This window comes from Branchiostoma lanceolatum, chromosome 4 (assembly GCF_035083965.1).
Source record: "Branchiostoma lanceolatum isolate klBraLanc5 chromosome 4, klBraLanc5.hap2, whole genome shotgun sequence".
NCBI classification, from domain to species: Eukaryota; Metazoa; Chordata; class Leptocardii; order Amphioxiformes; family Branchiostomatidae; genus Branchiostoma; species Branchiostoma lanceolatum.
This window is the reverse complement of record NC_089725.1, coordinates 17,134,307-17,154,563: the sequence shown is the minus strand read 5'-3', so window position 1 is coordinate 17,154,563 and position 20,257 is coordinate 17,134,307. Positions and strand designations below refer to the sequence as shown.

Sequence of the window (20,257 nt, the reverse complement as noted above, 5' to 3'; positions counted from 1 at the left end):
CCCTTGATGTGAATTCTTGTTAATTGCGCGTAATCGAGAAGGACGATGATGTGTAACATTAACTTGTTGTCGTGTATTGTTTGTTTTTCTGTATGTTTGTCTGTTTGTTTGCTGAGCCGTCGTGGATATCTGTGATATCAGGTGTGAGTGTCTGTCTTACGTCACACGGATATTTATTTGTGGCGGGAAATGAAGATTTTATGTGTGGTCCAAGTTTACGATAAGGACCCATCATGTGTCTAGACCCCGGCAGTTCCTGCGTCAGACCGTTAGCCGGGAACAGACGCCAGGCAGGGGAGCGTGTGTACGACCTGGCAGGTATCCAGGACTGTCAGAGGATGTTATTGCAGTCACGCTGACGCGTCAGCAGCATCTACTGTACTACTGTGCCAGTGGACTACTTTAGCCTCCATAGCCCTGTTAGCTTCCGTCTACACTGACAAATGTTGTAAAAAAAATCTCCAAGCAGAGGATTTGGTCGGGTACGGGAGGCCAACGTAAAAAAACCCCGGCCACTACTATCCCACCCGACCAAAACCTCTGCTTGGAGAATAACAAAAAAAAGAAGACAGAAGCCACAAAAACACTTTAGCAATAAGAAATACCGATAAGAAATACTTATTGATATAATCAGCGAAATGACAATGTAGCGTATTAGCCTCTATACCAGGCCCCTTGGTTTGTGTTTAGACTTTAAACACAAACCAAAGAGTCTGATATGGAGACTACTGTACTACCATTTTCTGTTGTAGACTTTTTCCTCGTCCAGCAGGCAGTTAGACCAAGTCGTGTTTTTTAGTTAGACAAGTTACATGTTAGTTAGTTGATTAGTTGGCTAGATGGTCGATTGGTTGGTTTTACGAGTCTTTGAAATAAAAGATGAAAATATTTCGAAAGCCGACTGTTGCAAATACAAAATACATCAATCCACAGTAGTATCATAATTACTCCCTGAACGAAACATACGCATATTTGTCATACCAAACGCCCTAATGACCTGACATGGATATGTTGTTTAACCTTGCATGTATACTTCTCCAAGCTACTTCCCGTGGAAGTGGCTTCTGACTAATTAAGACGTAAGGACAGGCTGTCTTCCGAGAATTTTCTGCCGTCCAAAATTCCCGACATTGTTAATAGCACGGTCATATATAATCACGTCTCCCCGGCGTTTGTAACCGTACACTAGTCTAAGTGGACTCACAGGAGATAGGGATCAACTTCCAAAAACATTTAGGGATGAAGGATGGGTCTCTGCTGGAGGCTGGTGAACTGTGTTGAGACAGTTGTAATTTGTAAGTGTGAATAGCAATATACAGAACATGGCACTGAAAGATACCTGTACATCGCTACTTCAATTCTACGGAGGTACGAAAGCAATAAAATCATTATGGAAGTCCAATTTAAAAAGTTTTACGTACATCCATCCAAGGACATTAATGTCCTTGATCCATCTGAATTCTGAATGCTGAGAACAAGACAAAGAGTCGTTGAAAGACACGATAACGAGCCGATGCACCAAACTGACGAAGACCTTCCTTACGCCAAGGACATGCTTACGCTGAATAAACCACGGTTTTATGTCGGTAATATCTAAACTGTTACCGCTGAAATTGATTCTAAGGTAGCATGAGGTATAGACGGGATAAGTCTAATTGAGCGGGTCCCGGAAAACCGACAAATCAAAGAAGATCAGGATTAATCCGCCAACTCTAGCGATAAACGCGCTGGCTCCGTAATTGCCGCCCGATCGCGTCTCGGATCTGAGAAGCGCTGCCACGGGCGGACCACCAACCGAGGTCTCTGGGGGTTAGGGCGCCCTTGCCGCTGGAACCTTGCGACTGGGATGTATGTAGTAGTCTTGCCTCTAGTATAGAGTTCATTGACACCGGGCGTTGTCACAGGAAGGGGGTGTTTACAGACATATTTCCTACATCTCCTACCGACGTGAAGTTCTGGATCAGGGGTAAGTGCCTGATATATTCCGTCTTCTTCCCTGTGAGGGTTAGCAAGTCACAGGGACTTGTGTTCACAAGTTCACAGTTTCAAAGTCGAGGTTATTTCCATGCACAGTTGAGTGTTTTGTCTTCCTCGTGATATTTCTATTTGCTAGATTCATTTGATAGATTTCCACCAATTCCAAGAAATTTTGATGATAAAACATTTAATCAGTTTGCAGGAAGAAACATGGTACCATCATAACTCTTTCTTTGCTTTTCTATTTGTCTACTCTGAATACTGCAGTTGTCCCGTTTACTGAAGAATCTTCGTTTCTTGTCTTGAAGACAATGGATATGTGCATTTAGTGCAAGTTCATGATGGTACTAAATAAATTGATATCCACAGTGAAATATATGAGAAGGCGCTAATCATGTGCTCCTATCAAAAGCCAAACGATCATTCTAAAGTACTTCTGTCCAGCGTTCGTCTGTTCGCCTATTTTAAGGGGGGGGGGGGCACGAGACTGCGACACTTGAGCGTCCCAACTGTACGGCAATGATACCCTTGTAACGTGAAGCCGGGTCTGCCAGGGGCGGCATGGAAAGCCGGCTATCACAGACAAGATCAGATCTGCCCACAACATCTGAGGCAGAACCAAGGTCACGGCGGTTGATAAGGGATTATCAGGCAGGGCAGTTTTAATTGGGGGTCGTGAGTCAGGACGTCTGGGTATGGACCTAATCCTAATGTAGCCTCAACTTCCTGGGGGCACCGCAACAGTACAACAGGCGGTAGCTGATAATCTAGCCTGGAGAACTAGGCTAGACTATGAAAAGATTCAGATACCAGGAGTGAGTGCGTAGACTTCTTGGAAGCAAGGAGGTTTGTTGGAAGTGATGGCAAATTTGTAACGTCTAATCAGCCCGTGCTCTCGCTACAGCTGTAACAAACTAGATGGGAATGAATCGTACACAGTGTGGCACATTTTGTCTACTTTTCTTTCTTCTACCTTTTTGTGTCAGGGCGTTCTTCAACTTCTTGTTCAACATATCCTATCCATGGAATGTAACCGTTTTTGTAATATAACGTATTGTACTCCCCATGCGACCTCTCTTATTTCTTCTCCAAAACGCCCTCAAAACACACTTCAGTATTTTAGCTACTTGGCGCTGTTTGGCAGAAAAAAGGCTTTTCTTCATCTTCTTCTTTTCCCCCACTAAAGCTGTATGATATACTGGCAGTCATTGAATGGTTGAATCACTATGTGACCTCGATTCAGTCAGTATGTGTACAATTGTTCTCAGCGTTTGCTTGTAGCAGGTTTCAGAAGACCAGATAGGAGTCGCTTTTGTCAGTAGAAGGAGTCGTGCTGATACCTTGGCGCATGGTGCGAATCTTCCCGAGATTAAAGCTGCAGGGTGAGATAAGCCCCCAGTCTGCGGATATGTACCAGTTGTGTGAGTGGTGAGATAAAGATATCATCGCCAGCCTGTTTCCGCCAGATCGCGTGCATTTGAGGAAGTAACGAAATGGCAGAGGGTCAACAAATGCTATAAAAAGTGCTGACAGATTTTGGCACTCCCGTGTTCACGCCTAGTCATCTTTCTTTCGATGCTAGCCAAGATTTTGATATGTATGTCTATCAGACTGTGTTCGCTCGAAATTTCCATTGGAGCGCATAAGATTGGCTAGCTACGCACCGTAACGCACGCGCTCCCTTCCTCAAACCAAACACTTATATTTGCACTTGCAGCCTGTATTCTCCAAGCAGATGTAGGGATCTTATACGCGTTTTCCTTGTACACCTTACTAGTTGTCCGCGTTGCTAGTAAGTGTTCTTTCTCTCTGGAATGGCATTTCGTTTACATAGTTCAATGATACTTCGTCTGTTCAAAATTGTAAGGAATAGGTGAGGATTACAATAGCACTCAAAGTTGATCATAGGGAAAGCAAGAAGTTGGAGAAAAAAGTCACACAAAGACCAAAAATGACAAGTCCACAATCACAAAGAGGATATACGTTGGAAACTCTCTACAGGAGGAATTGTTATTAACTGTCATGTTGTCATAAATGTATTTTGATTCTTGTGGAATCGATCCACATCTAGGTGATATATGATCCCATGCGCTGTTTATGACAGGACCAAGGAGACAGACACTCATAAACACCATATCGTGTTTTTTACACGTGTTTATCGGAGTGCAAAAACAAAGGTGGGAAAGGTAGGGGGTGGGAAAGGCGGGATACGCGGTTATTTTTGTCATTGGCAGCGTGCCCACCGGGCGTAGTTTCCTTTAGATAATGATCAGACCGTAGCACCACTCGCATGACAGTCTTGTACTTAATTTTAGGGCCATAATGTTATCTGCAGATCTGCCGTAATTCATCGTGCGTCACGAACATGTCGTAAAATTGAAGGTGTCAAATATTTCTCGCGCGTTTCTACCATGAGACGTCTGTAGACACAACATGTCCATATGCGCCGTGTTTTGCCCGGACTTTTCACCCCGTGGCCGGCTCTGAAGCCCCCTTGCGTTTTCGCGTAGGCGGAGGAAGTCCAGACAATGTGAAGTGAGGTCATTCCAAAACACAGACTAACAAAACATCGCCAGGTGGCGATTCCTCACAAAAAGTGAAGTGGGGCAAGTATTTTTGTCACCAACTTCTGCAATTTCGTGTCCTCCCACGCACTATTAGAATGGCCACTACATGCAAGAACATAGATTTCTAGAATCTCGTATTTTGTCAAGGATAAGCGTGGGCCCTAATCAGGACAGGACATCTGGTGTCCGACAAAACACAAAACGTGCTTTTTGCGATACAAACATTGTGCATCACACGTATGGGCTGTCAGAAGTCACAAACATAACATCACATGTGTTTGTTGTAACGTCTGTTTAGAAAGTTTTCCAAACATTATAGAGGCCAATTTTTCGTGATTATAGCTGTGAAGTCTGAGGGAAACAGTTCGTAGTAAATGTTGTCACTTTCCAGACACCACGTGGCCGTCGCTGCGTGGCCGTAGCGTGATGTTTTTCTCTGCCCCCGGACTGGTCGGCTGAGTACGTTGGCGGGGAAAGTACAACCCAGACAACGTATGAGGTCATCACAAAACATCAGACAGCAAGACAAGAATACCAAGGGGCACGAACCCGGTATCCGACATGGTGTCATGCCATTCATTCATATGGTTCATTCAATTGTGGCTAACCGGTTTCCTGGATGTTTGTCAGACGGCGGGGCATGCGTGCTCCGCCGGCCGGGTATTTAAATTTCGGGTCCCCGCCGTGTGTTTAGGCCAGGGCGGGCCCACGCGGCCACGCAATGTCTAACTATTTTGCAAATGAAGTACGCTCGGTGGTCAGCATACAACTCTGTTTACGGAAAACCAGACGGAGTTCGCGACAGGTCAGACTCTGCCGAGGATTGATAAGTATCTCTGGGCATATCCGTAAGCCTTCGTCTGGTTTTATGTCTGAGTTGTATACTACAGTAAATTTGGGCCATAGCGTGTGACCACAGCGTGTGTACCGTCTGACAGCATCGGCCAGCGAACGTGCATTCACCTCAGAATGGCATCGCTTCCACGAAAAGCAACCACATTTGCCCTACATTACAAGAGCGTCCGATGTAAGAATAGACCAAATGTTCTGTGACAACGTACTAGGGCGTCTAAAGCGTCAGCTGGGAGTGTCAAAGGTCACAAACACATGGCAGGGTGCCACTGTTTAAAGGGCGATTACCGACGCATAAAAACATCCAGACGTGAGTCTGGGATACTTGAATTTTGGCGCCTGACAATTCGGTCATAAGCACATCTTCACCAATAAAACTGGAATTAGGCAGGCGCCATCTCAAAAACTTTATATCTTCTGAGATAGAGCCATATTGTTCCCTTCTGTCGCGAGATTTATTGCGTGTGAAATGTGGATAAGAAGCTCGAAATTTTTGTCTAGCACGATGACAGACCCCTGGGTTCGGAAGTAATGATGAATACGATGTATGTTCATTTCGTCATAATTTTATCGTGGAAGATGAGCTAAAACGAGGATACGCGGCACGCTAAAGTAATGACGTAGTATGATCTCCAAGCAGATATTTGGAGGGAGGTTGCAAACTCCCATCATCTGCTTGTAGATTTGCGTGGTGCAGTCCTATTTGTCACAATCAAAGGCTTCACAGGTGTTGACTCCAGTGGAGCCGTAGCTCTTGGTAGTGGTATCATGTTTCATTCAACCTTCTGGCACGAATTTACACTAAACATCTGTCCTAAATCTAGCTGCGACGATGTTCATTAAGGTTCTCATGTTTTACTGTATCAGTTAACCTTTGACAGAGATGGTGGGAAAGGGTCCTGTGAAATCCTGTATTAGAAAAGTCTGCAATTCTATATCGAAAACGTTACAGTATGTATTCAAACCAAGGACAAGGCCAAAAGTATGGTCATGTTTGATAACATTGCACTATTACCCAAGTCACAGCTTCTGGGGAGGATTATCGATGACTTGATTCCCAGCATGGACAGGCGGGAAATGTGTCAGAATATTTGGAAGTCAGTCACGCCATTTTGAGGTCCAAATACTTAGTAGTTTTTTCCCTAGAATTTCACACGCACAGAATGTGGACCAGAGGACTGAGTCACGAACCCTAACCGTGATGACGTCAATAGCGACACCAGGGACCTAGATTTCAAAACATGACGTCAAAATGGCCTACATTGGCGCTATTTTTGGCAAGATCCTATACTTTATATCGTCTTTGCTATTTCCTGACCTTTTTCTGTTCACGGTAAAACCAGAACATGCGAAACGTGCCGGCTTTCAAGATGACGTCATGACTATTATCGTAACAGTTAATGGTTCAAACTATTTTGCAGTATTTGAGTACGTAAGTTATTGGAATAAAACATGTAACTGATAGCACAAGCAAGTACACTAGTCTGTGCACAAAATTAAAAGTCACACTTTTGCCGTTAGCAGTTGCTATGGTAACCAATTATGTTAATTGGTCAGTAATGGATATTTTTTCTCATCACTGATACGTACAAAGTAATGCCTTCTATCACTTATCGGACTTCCTCTTTTTGTAAGGACGACTTTTCACATGTGTTCTGGTAGATTTGGCGCTACTGCCGATATGTGTAACTCATCGCACTGGAACTAAGCGCCAATTGTGTCGAACAGCGAGTTGTGTAAATAGCGTGAGTCATGTTTGTTTGGCGAGTCGCTGGTGTGTAGAAGCGCTACATCTTGATATCTTGAGAGCTTTCTCTCTCTGGAACTGGGGTAATGAAAGGGATGAAAGTGTACTCCAGTACTGTAGCTATTTGTGGCAGTGACACTTTGATGTCGTGGGGAAGGTAACATAAGCACCTGTTGATCGGCGGCATGCGAGGGATGGCCCGTAAGAAAAACTTCCATCCACGTGCCGTTCTTGTCAGCACTCTGTACGTCGAATAAAGGCGCTGACATAAGAGATTGATGACCAAAACGTTCGGCATGGTAGAGACACTTAAGGCGAGGTTCCGCTTTTTTGTTTTAGAGGGGACGGAGGTCAGCATCGTGTAGTAGTTGGTGTTATTGGAAACTGAGGATCATTCATACATATTTTGAGGATAGGGTATCCACGACGGTAGAGAGGTACCCAAAAATAACAACAGGAAATGATCAGCAAAGTGGAGGGAATCCGATCTTCACACTTACCCGCGAATGTGCTACTGGCGTCGTGTATTATGTTCGACTAGATATTTTCTGAGGTGCATAGTGCACCACTGGGACCTTTCACTCTGTGATTGGTCAATTCTTATGACCGACCGAGATTGTCCAACGCCTTTCCAGTCACAGCCCCTTGCTAAAACTTCTTGAAGTGTTCACATGCTTTGTATGGCCCGACTGAGACCAATAATAGGTTCGTAACGACCAACCATTGGTATGGTCCGTGGGGCCTCTAATTGTGGGTCTGGTGCCGAATGTCCACCGAGCCTTTTGTGTGGCTAATGTAGTAATGGCACCGTGCGTCTCGAACATTTCCCGCTACACACGACCCGGTCAGCTGATTGTTAAGAGGTCAATCGTAGGGTCAAAGCCCTTGAACAGAGAAATATAGTATATTTTCTTGCATGAACGAGTGGCTTTGCTGATAAAGAAGCCGTCCTGTGCGCTAGTGTCAAGCTGATTGGACGCCGCAGAGAACTTCCTCTGCTTTGGTTTATTTGATCAGTGGGCCGCCCGCCCCCTGGCCGGAAGCCCCGGGACCATAAAGCGCTAATGGTTGCCTGGTTATCTCCCTGCAGGGGCGTGTCCTATTGACGTAACAGCCAACCACCAGTCCAGTGAGTGGCCCTGTGTGACACACACCACACTAACGAAGGAAGCACGCGCGGGCTACGCGAAACCGACCCTAGGCAGGAAGGAAACATACCCATACACTACTAGCGGGCTGTACACAACACAACTGATCGTAAGTACCGTTATACACGTTCTTCTACTGTCCGGATATTCTTTTCCCTTCACGAATTGCGACTGGTTTTGCCCACCAAGTTCTGTATCTGACCTTGGAGTAGAGAGTATTGGCCGGGTTTCGTGTTTCCTACATTTGTGAATGAACGGACATTCCACGCAGGACGATTCATTGATTCAGTTTACTCGAGCGTGAGTGTCAGCTTTCTTTCTCCCGGTCGGCTAGTTTGGTTTCCCCCGTACAACTTCACTACGTGCAGTACACGCCTAGTCGTCAAAACATCAAAACACGGCTGTGGATTTGACTCTGTTTTCTCCTCTATGCGTGTAGGGACCCTTCTACAACACTGTGTATTTGTGCGAGACGAAAACCTATAGTTCCTGTGGGATAGACTGGGAAAAACACTTCGACCCCGGCGACTCAAACACTGAAGCATGTACCAGACGACAAGCCAGACTGTGCCCGACACATCGTCGTTCGTGAAGGTGAGTGTATATTTTTCTAGTTCTGCGTATCTCCCTCTGGTTACTGATACCGAATTGTGATGTCACAGGGCATATGTACTTTCTCTAAACCTCCCTGACCAACACAATACACCCCTGTGTCATATTTGACGTTTGCTGGTGTTATTATGACCGCCGTGACAGGGAGAATGACAGATTTTTCTCGGAACGTTACTGAAAAAAATTTCTCCCTCTCGATCTCTCGCACAAGCCATGGAAACGTAACTCCAAACGTTACAACCAGCGATTGTATGACTGACAGACTCCAACCGAGCGTCACAACTGGCGTCTCTGTTTTGCTACATTTCGTCTGGGTTTCAGACGAAAATATGGAAAGTTAAGCCGTTTCTGTCAAGCCCCGAGAACACAGGTTTTCAACTGGTTGCTTTTAGCGTCCATTTTGCTGACATACCTGACTTTAGTGCATGGCAGCAGCGAGATGACACATGGCGCGGCGGTGGTGTAGCGGTGGCGGGCTGTACGGCCGTGATTGGAGGGCTCGCCGCCCGACAAAGACTCTTCGCGCGTAGTAAAAATCAATTCGGATGTTTTAGGACGGTCACGACAAGCAGCTAAACATCTCCTGAACACACAAGGCACACTGTGGCTTTCGGTAAGTGCCAACAAAAGACCCTACCATAGAATTGCACTATTTGTGGACAAGTTTATGACCACGATGAGTCGCAATATAAACTGCAATACTCCGTGAGATCTACCCACATCCTATGGTCCCATCACCAGAGTCAGTAGACAGAACTAGAGATCCCCGGCTGACATACAGGTTGGTCGTGTTTGTATGGCTTCACATGGGACAAATGACCAGTTCCTTATCAGAAACGGTTTACCCACAGGAGCTCCGTTTAGTAGTAACTTGTAATTAGATGTGTCCGTATTTTCTTATGTTGCAGTTGGGAGCTGATATTATTTCCGTATTTTTTCCAAAAGTCCGGATTTTGAGAAAGTATTAGGCTCCTAAAATGCATGTCACCATGGCTTTTTTTGTAATGAAATGTAGGCCAATCATCGTATACGCGTAGCATTTTATAGCCGAATTAAAGCAATTTAAGATGTCACTGTTCGGCATGTCAACTGCAAATTATTTAGATAAATCTTGGCCCAGAAGAAGCTGTAAATGATCCAGATAACAAATCTGCGAGTGATTTGAAGGTTTAGTGGATGAAATGTGTCTGTTATTTCTAAACCGTTTTAACAAACTGAGAACGGATAACCTTTTTGGCCGTAGACTCGCAGGTACACTAGGTATTAACGTTGCTTGTCGTTCACTGATGTTTCCACGCATTACTGTGCTGGTTAAATCAACTGAAGAATTTACTTGTACACCTTGAATTAAGTTCTAACGTTATAGATCTATTTGTATTCAAAAGTAACGAAGTTGCAGTAGATCTAAGACGAGAAGAGCATAAGAAACAGGCATAGTAGAAGGTGTGTCGTTGCTCCCTGTGGGTTTGTTGTTTAAGTTCAATTTTTAATTCCTTACCCTTTCTAGCCGTAAAATGTCCGTCAGCTTTGCCCAGTCACAAAGCATATGACCGGTACGACCTTACGTGCAATCGGCCTTGCTTGACGACGCGATCGTAGGCATCCCGTCAGCCCTGCCCCTACACACTTGTATCTTCAGTCAGGTGTTCGCATCCTGAATACCGCGCATACTTCACATATTGGCCTCGCTTGTAAAAGCATGGGACTTGTTTCTCTTCCAAACACCAACACTTTTCTAATGGAAAAAAGTTACGTGTTGAAAACATCAGGTGCGTCGTTTGTCATTACACGGTCGGCTGGACGAGACTAATTCCTCCGATGCCTGACAGCTTTTTTCGTAAATAGAAGCCCAAGTTTACTCGACAGTTTGAGCGCTCAAGACTAGACTCTGTTTCGGTCTACTACAATTGATTCTGAGAGCCCACAACGTCTTCAGTCGGATACATTTTGCAGCAACACGCTACGTAAATAGTTTCTTTTTACATTTCTCTTTTTGGTTCTTATTGTATGCACACCTACCGGCAGGTGTAGTGATCGGGACGAAACTTCATCTTCTGAGCGCACAGAATCAATCCTGATCGACAGCAACAAGAAAGAAAAGTTGAAGCTGAAATTGATGGTGGAGGGATAACCAAATTCGCAGGGAATTAATCAACTTATGTATCAGGTGAAAAGTATCTTTATTGAAATTAGGAAAACTTGTAGTTTTGAGCGTTATTTTTTTTATCATTTGAAAGGTTTCTGAACTCCCGACAGGTGACATGACACCTGTCGCTGAGGTTACTGACCTCAATTGAAAAATTGAATGTGACTCATAGATTTCGGTGTACAGAAGTACGGTTCGTGTTGATAGTTGTCCTTGCTGTCAAGTGTACCGTACAGAACCTGTACATGTCCGGCCGCAGAGCAGGAAGTGGCGCGCCCATTGCCTCTCTTTCCCCTCTCCACAACTTGGAGGAAAGTAGTTTTTGTCGTCCACCTGTTACATTGATAAGTCACGACATGACACTTGGACATGAGTCAAAGTCAGGAGCTGGTTTTGTTGTCACTATTCACGGAATTTCGGATGAGTGTGTTTACATCTTCGCATCGGTCATTGTCTCCGATTTTTAGTATATCGTCGACGGAAGTAGTTGACGTCATTTGTGTTTAACCGTCAAGAAAAGCGCATGTCTCTCTCGGCATTCTCCCACTGGGACATGGTATGTACGCCGCCATCCTTTCGTCAAAATACAAGAGCTGGATAGACTAAATAAGCTAAGATGTAAACTCTGAGACTGTTTTCTTTTGATCGGAGTAATTAGTGGAACAATAGTTGCGCCGTTTCATCGTGTCTTGTGTTTGTTTGTCGTAAAGACGTGGAGGTTTGTGTGGCGCCTGTCGTCGCGTCGCGATGGACAGGATTGTTTCACGATGTTCTGGTACAGTTGTACTTTTTTTGTACAATATCGAGGGAAAGTTGTGAGTTATTTCATTTTCATCGTCTTTTGGCATTGATTCTCTCTTGAAGGTGAAAACGGAAATACGCAAGCGCGACCGATTACAGGAGAGAAATTTCAGGAGGAAAAAATGGTATTGATCATGTTGCAGTCTTACGCAACCCTTTTTCCAGTAAACCTCGTGCTCGGAACGCGCCGCACACGTTGCAGTACGAACGCACATGACATGCCTTCACTATAAACACGCTTCAGTCTGCGGTTTTCTCCCAGTCATTGGTGCTTCCTATCGGTTTCCCACGAAGTCAGGACCAGGGCCGCCGTGACGCACTGTCTGTGAGTCTGAGAAAAACTGGTCGTCTGAACACAGCGAGACTTGTAATTATTTTATTGGGCTCCACAGAGCCTAATCAAACCATTTTGTGGATACTTTGTTCTTCAATTTGTCTCGATTTTCGGCAAACAATTTGTTGTTCACATGGGTCCGCTTCTTGGGAGGTTGTGAGATTATTTTTTCGAGAGACAAAATTTCTGTGAGTTTCTGCACTCGGAGCGCGCAGGCGCACCAGCCGTAGGGCCTTCCGCTCCCCTGTAGTTGCCAGGTGGCCAGTTGTGCCCGCCAAACCGGCCGGGCTCTCGTGACTAATTAGTCGTCACTCATTTGGTTCAAGAACAAAGGTCTCGGTCTAAGGTCATACGTGTTGTTTTGTGTCTAATCTGGAAATCTTTCGGTCTGGATGTTTCACAGGTGCCCTTGTATGTCCCCACGACTCGTCAGGAGTCAGTTGCATGTTAAACTTTCATTGACGTCCTTATTATACCATGATTATAACGTCACAGACCCAATGAATAAGCATCGTATGTAGAATGAAGCAGTGACATGTACGTTAGAGACAATTTCTACATATATTGAAAAAAAAAGTAAAATATTAGACAGCATCTAGGGTTAACATCACAAGCCTGTAGTACCCAATGCGCTCTGAAATGAGTATTTTCCTGTACTTGGTTGCTATTTTGAGACGGCATGTGTGTTTTCCCACATACAGATACATGCATGCTTGTGCGTGCATGTAGCATCTACATAGTTGAGAAGCGTGTGTATAAATCACCGTTTCATTAAACTTATAAGGGCAGTAAGCACAAAATCCTATCTAGTTCACCCAAAGTATATCAGAGCACATATGTAGGACCATGTAGGGTATCACGCAGTTTTCCAGATGATTTTTCGGACGGACAAGTACAGTCCATGCACAATGTTCCCGCGGAGTGGGGCGGGTGAAGCTATCTCACCTCCTCACGTCTCCGTCCGCCCGTTGTACCGTTACAGGCAAGGTAAAATTTCCGGTGACGACAGGCACATTCCGACCGTTTGATGGTCCTGCCGACATGTTTGGGTTGCCGCGAAGCAAACTGGCAGCCAACAAGCCAGTTGGGCCCTAATTTGACCGAAAAGTTCCCCTCCCAAATTGCGTGAGAAAGTTTTGGGGTAAATACTTTCTGGGAATCAAAATAGTCCGACTTGGAAGTGATGGCCCCAGTTTGTTGTGAAACCACTGACCTGTGTTACCTTGATAATTGCCTCTTCGCGATTTCTACTGGAGTAGATCGGAGTAGACAAATCGACGAACGGAGACGGTGAGGCTACACTACCTGTCAGGGGGGGTTGAGTTGTCTCTATTGAACAGTACTTATCTCAGTTATGTAGACAGTCTCTTGGAATCGTGGGAATTGTTGCACCAGTAGCATCAGAATAACACGGATTCGTGACATTTATGAGCTAGCTATAGGAAAGCCTGGGAATGCTGAGTTCGTTGTTCTTGCAGGGCCTAGGGTTATTATACATCTCCCGACATTCTACATCTATTGAAACGTTAAATTAAAAAAAAAACGTGCTGTCCTTTTCATCAAGTATCAATCAATTAATTAATCAAAATCATCATCATTGAAAATGGTTTATCGAAAACGGCATTGCAACCAAAGGCTGAATTGTGCCTTCCGTACATAAAGTATATTGCACTTGGTTTACACACAAGTAGAGACCTTTAGGCTTTATTCGGAAACTACGGAACTTTTCAACACACATAGTAGAATCGTTGCGAGAGTTGAACCCCATCTATCAGTTTCAGGCAGTATCATGCCTAGGGAACTGCAAGGTTTTCGTTCTGTTCTATATCTATGCGATTATTCCTGTATTCCCCAGCCCGTTTTTGATGATCTTCCATGGCTGAATTTTAGAAACGTAGGTATCAACGCCAAAGTAAGAAAAATGGCAAATTTTACCGCACATGTATTCCATGCCACTGTACTGACACTGACACACCATACTTGCTTGATTGGCATATTCCACTATCTACAATAGCTCTACGCTGACGTAAGCGCTTATATTTGGTCGATATTTGCACTATTTGCAATTTACATACCTTACATTCTTGATTCAGGTCACCTGTGTAACAACAAGCACCACGACTGTATCACCTCGTATTTACCTTGCTATCTCAACGATACCAACACCATTAACTATGTCACCTTTATTGTCAACTTCTACTCGTAAGATAAGAGGCATAAATCGAGGAACGGATGAGTCTGTCATGAGAGCAAATATTCGTTACTTATTTGGTCGCACGACGCCATTATGGCGTGTCTTGAAACTTACAAACACCCAAGTCAGTTACAGAATGATGACGTATTAAAAGGATGGTAGTGGTCTGAAATACGTGATTTGATTAATCTGCAAAACTTCTAGTAATGGTTTTCCCTAATATTCATTGGTGTAAGGTCTTTGTACGCTTTTGTGACACAATTTGCCAGGGCTGCTGTCGCCCCATGGACCAAGTGTGTGCAGTAATATTGTGGCGCTACAGATAAACCCTTTCTCTTTGTGACATCCTAGATGGAAGATAAGATGTTAATCCGGTGTTCCTGTCAGATATGAACAGGCTCCGTGACCCCTGACCCTACCATAGCCTTATCTTGTTGTCCTTTCCCACGGCGGTCCTAACTTTGCCGCCATGTTTCTTCTCCAAATGGGCGCCGCGTGCACTGGCCATGATGTCATCGCCCGGGGAATAGTTAGTGCTCGTTTGCAAACAGGCCTCGCAAACATCCGACTGTTGTGAAAGCTTCCTAGTTGAATGGCTCCCGGGGTCGTTCATTAGGACGAGGACAACCGAACAGCATCTTCCGACAATCTCAACGATCAAAGCTTTCACCGCCTTACATAGCCAATACCTTTCGCACAGGTAACGGTCCCGGTTTGCAGGAAACTGACGAATAATTCAACTTTCCTGTTGATGTTTTATCCCAACTCAGATAATTGTCCCTCAGTTTTACTAATTAAGTCTACGAGTACACATCATAATCACAATCATTCTTTTGTCTACCGTTTGTAACCCGGTAAGAATCTATATGAAAGTCAGGAATTAATTTGTGATATTTTAAATTTTGACCATTAGTCCTGAATCAACAAGTGTTGTCATGAACGACAATCTCTCTTATTTATTTCACCTTCTGATGGCCACAAATATCAAGTGATCCCTTTTTATTCTGTGCTCAAATTCCATACTTAATTTGGTAGAGCTTAGTAGAAAATACAGTCATGACCATACATATACATTAACAAAAGAGACTCGTGAATTGTTTTTAGTTTACCCTTCAAATTACCCTGACTTTTACAAGGTTCTTTCCTTTGTTTATCAAACGTAACATATGTTTTATGGAGGGTTCGTGGGAAACGTAACTTATTATTGCATGTTTTGTTCGGTAGCCATTTATTGTACACAAGCGAATAAAGACTCGTGCAAACAGCCTTTTGATTTCACTGTTGACCCTGCAATTTCACGATCCTTAAGTTTGTTTTGTCGTCTCTATTTTGTCTCTTGTTTCCCGTTGTTAGTAGTTCTGTTACCGTGACTATTATCAATGCAGCAGTATTTGTTGAAAATAGCAACGGTCGGAGATCGAAGTTCTGCCGCCGTATCATTTAAGGGGGCACGAAGACAATAAATCGAAGCAGACATTATGTACATATAGCTACTTTGTGTGTGTGTTGAAAGTGGTTTAATCTGAATTCAAAGATAAAATCCATCTATTGCAGTTGTGTTTTAGATACCATTTTTAGATACCATTTGAATTATTTTGCTGGATGACGCCTTCCGTGTCGCCTCAGTTGATTGGCAATGATATGTTGCTGACTAGACTTGATTCTCAAATGGAAACGTGCCGAATCAAAAGGAACGAAAAACCTACAACTTTACTACTACAATGAACAAGGACGTTAACTTAGTGAAATTTCAAATTTGAATGGAAAGTGAACAAGTAGTTAGTTCTGAATTGTATATCTCGATAATTGAATATTCTGATTCAACGACTTGTAAGACATAGGTTCCAAGTCTTTGCAGCTTTGTGACACTGATTCTCAACATGACCCCAGAATTAGCAGAAAACTCTACCAACATTTCTGTTTCATTGAAGAGGGACATGTTGGTAGAACATCTAAAACTGCTGTTGCCTTACTGAAACAGCTGCCTGTCGTTCATTATATCATATGTAAGAAAATCCCAAGTGTACACTCTTGTACGTTATGTACAGAAACTTCACCAACCTTACATCAATCATATTCTAATGGCAAAATCACCAGCTCAGCTTAGCTCATATTCCATTCAATACATAATCAGTCCCCCTTTCGGCGGAGGTATGAAAAGATCAAGTCATTAGTGTCGACTTAAGTCGGAATGATGATGAATGGCCGTCGGCAGGTGCACACGCTAGGGTAGGTGCCACTTCATTAGGCCTGCTGTGCTGTAGAGGATCGGTATTATCCCTGTACAATGTGTACAAAACGTGTGGACGGGGGTCCCTACCCGCCCAGGGTATTATAACTCCACATAACCTATCATCGACTGCACATTCGGCATTATAGCGGGCTCTGTGACATATGGACGGATTCGGTGGAGCTGGATTATATACCATCAAGCGGATCACACGAATTAAGGAGTCCCAAAGCGACGAAAAACATTGAAAAGCATAGATTAACTTAAAACAAACTGTAACGTAGTTGAGTAGAAGTACGTTGAATCTTAAAGCCGATTAGAGTGAAATGTTGATTTTTGATTGTACATTTGTGCGTAACATTTTAGTGTCAGAAAAAACAGTATGTCCGTTTGTGCCATTTTGACACTGTCGACCAAAAAATAATACTTTCAAGTTAAACTTATTCTGTTTGTATAAAATATTTTCAATAAAACTTTATGTGTATCTAAGTCGATTGCAAATGAAAGTATATTTATGGCGATACTTGCTGTTTTCAATTAATCGGGTTTGACTACAGACCTACATGTAGGTGTGGCCCACACGGAACTTTCTGTTCAAGTAACAAAGAAACGTGCGGGTCAACCTGCACAGGGGATTACCAAAGCAACTAAATGGGTTTTGTTTGTTCTGCTTCATTCATTGGCATGATGATCGTATGGTACCCTTTGTGTGTTAACCCTCATCCTCAGCAAGCGTACGGTACGGTCAAATACCAATATGTCATGATCAGGCTGAAACAATCATAGCATGGATACCCTACTAGTACATGTACATTGGTCTTATGGCTATTAACTCTCAATACACAGAAGAGCAGAAATCAGTTTACCAATCTTCGGCCGAATTTTCTGTTTTTTCTATTTTGTCTCTTTCTACGCTACCAGGCAAGGATTACTTGTTTGCTCTCTCATGTCCGACAATATGATAAATAGGCATGTCAACGAAAATACTCACTGAATTATAACTAGCCTGAGGCGGACGCAAGTATAGAAACAAATGTTAGACTTATAAAACTATTCAAGGAATTCTTCACAGGGAGGGATTCGTAAGGCGATAGTTACAGAGAACGTTAGGTAAGGAATTTAGATAAGAGTACAACATAGAAATATGTAGAGGGAGTGACCATGTTCATATGAGAGTTTGCCTTCATAAATGTACCACGACCAATTCATTTACAAGCTTAATTCGTTTTCCACGCTAAGGTCTCCCCCTCGACCTATTTTCTCATGCCTTTCACCGAGGAGGTAGAGAAGTCGCGGAAGAACATAAGTGTTATCTCGACTATAGTATTCTACAAATTTGAATATTAATGACTATGACGATGTACGCGCTTGCGTGTGCGGAGGGAGCGCACATGCACCTGTCACTGGGCGGTATAAGTACGTAATCCCGCCGGCCGACAGTACTAGTGCACCCGCCGTATCCTGCCCGCCAACAGCGTTCATGCACGCACTGTTCCACCTGCGTCTACTGAACATGCCATGTGTTTTCTGGTCTCTAGCACAAGAAACGTTTTATAGACAGGTAAAACATCTACCATACGCTTGAATCTTCGTTTCAGTGATCACTCGTCGTACGCAGTGGGAAATGTACTGTAGTTAGTTATGCTGTAGTGATTTGAATTGTACTTGTGCATCATTGTCGCCATCCCCGTTTTAGATTCAGATCATGCATGCAACCATGCCATAGCCTATGGTGTAGATGAATGTTGAATTATCATTTTCTGTCCGTGGGAATCACTCGAAATTGAAGTCGCTCCAAAAATGAATATCATAACGGCTGTTGTTAGATTTTGGCTCGAACAAAATATCCAGAAGTAAACGGAGGAGATTTTCGACAGTACCACTCAAATTTCGCTGCCAGTTGCACCAGAATTTCTACCAAAAACAGATTTGGAAACCGTTGTTGAATTACTGGGAGCCATTGATGAATTCCAAAGTTCACTTTTTATACTTTATAAACTCTGTGATCTATACGACGAATATTGGACCTCGTCTCGTAAGTTCTACCGTAAATCATGATCGAGTCTATCTTTGCAACAACGAAAATGTTCAGGAAACTGAAAGACGTTTTGATACACCATCATCTCAAATCCTAGCTAGTTTTCATACTTTCCCTTTGATTTTACGTTAGCATTGGTACAACCAAAATTAAAATTCTACGGATAATTCTGTTTTATCAACCCTGTTATATTTTCTGTTGGTTTGTCTTGCAATCAACTGTTTTAGTAATGCGCAGACACGAACCTGCGGCGTCACGGAAAGGAATGCGTTTTCGCGTTAGCCACTTGTTGCACGTTTCTCTGCTATTAACTACGGATGCACGGTCAAGACTGTTTCATGATTACAATACGATTTATTTGACATAATTAGCCATGATCTAACAACATTAGCCAAAGGATCCTCTCAGTCATGACTTATTCATCTACGTCTGGAGCAGAAGTATCCGTACAATTTTCGGCCCACTGCTACAAGTACCCTTATAGGTTTCCAACATGGTGCCGTGGGTACTAGCTATTTCTGACATTATACGACGATACGTCAAGTACTAGTTCTCATAGCAGTTTGATTGCGTTCACATACGGTCCGTGGATTGGAAACATCCACCTGTACTAGTTCTCCAACCCCTCAGGAGGCATGGTTCGTCGGTGTACGAAAAACGTCCAAGTGCCGCGTGCACAGGCTAGAGACTTAGACTCTACCAGTGTCCACGGGTCGCTGGGAAAATACTAGTAGTAGAAATTGGCCAAATAGAGTCAACTGTATGAATGGAGTCGGCTATGGAGATAAGGTCAAACATTGCAAAATCCAGGGTTGCAATGTTTGACTTTATCTGCATAGCCGACTCCCTTCATACAGTTGACTCTATTTGGCCAATTTCTACTATTTTCCCAGCGACCCGTGGACACTGGTAGAGTCTACTAGAGACTCACGATCACGAGTCGTAGTGTTTTACTACTCTCCAAGCAGAGGTTCGGCTCCGACTGGTTTTTGATGTTTTTAGGCGTTTTTGTCGGGCTTTCCATTTTGTCCCGTATTCTTGATGTTGTTGGCTTCATCAAAAGAAACGGGACAACATGCAAAGTGCGACCAAAACGCCTAAAAACACGACAAAAACTAGGCGGAGCCGAACTTCTGCTTGAAGAGTAGTGTTGTTTTACCGCCTATGGATACACCATGTACCAAATTACAAAGACTCTAATTGATTGTCGCAAAAACAGAGTTAACAATTCAATCCTGGGTGTACGTAACCATCTTTCTGTGGTATTTTTGTGAGCTCAGAAACCATGGATGCCGCTTGAGAATACACTTCCATCTGTATTTCTTTCACCAGTTTAAAAGACCACCCATCTTAATTCCAACGCGCCGGAAACTTAACAGAATTAAAACAGAATCAAACTATTTCTGTAGATGCACGTCCACTTTTCATAATCAATAGCTTAAAGAAGTACAAATTAACCAAGCAGAGACCATACAGAATGGTAGTTCGTACGTGCTGTTCTCTTAATTGTACGCGGTGCAATTTTTTTACTGATTCGTGAGATTGGTTCAAAAGTCGACGTCACTCATTTGGGACATTATACGCCGAGTAAGTTCTACAGGTTAACCTCTT

At 43.5% G+C, this 20,257-nt stretch overlaps 1 protein-coding gene across 6 annotated transcripts in view; it reads left to right on the top strand.

The window, feature by feature from the left end:
- LOC136432965 (transcriptional regulator Erg-like) overlaps nucleotides 1-20,257 on the top strand; it is a 55,947-nt gene that overhangs the window by 6,554 nt on the left and 29,136 nt on the right. Inside the window, exons 1-3 of one of the 6 annotated variants that reach the window (XM_066424679.1) lie at nucleotides 1,887-1,966; nucleotides 8,234-8,400; nucleotides 8,731-8,885. In XM_066424679.1, the coding sequence (XP_066280776.1) occupies nucleotides 8,835-8,885 (51 nt within the window). In that variant the 5' untranslated portion in view covers nucleotides 1,887-1,966; nucleotides 8,234-8,400; nucleotides 8,731-8,834. The other 5 variants (XM_066424677.1, XM_066424680.1, XM_066424684.1 and 2 more) reach the window with 5 other exon arrangements.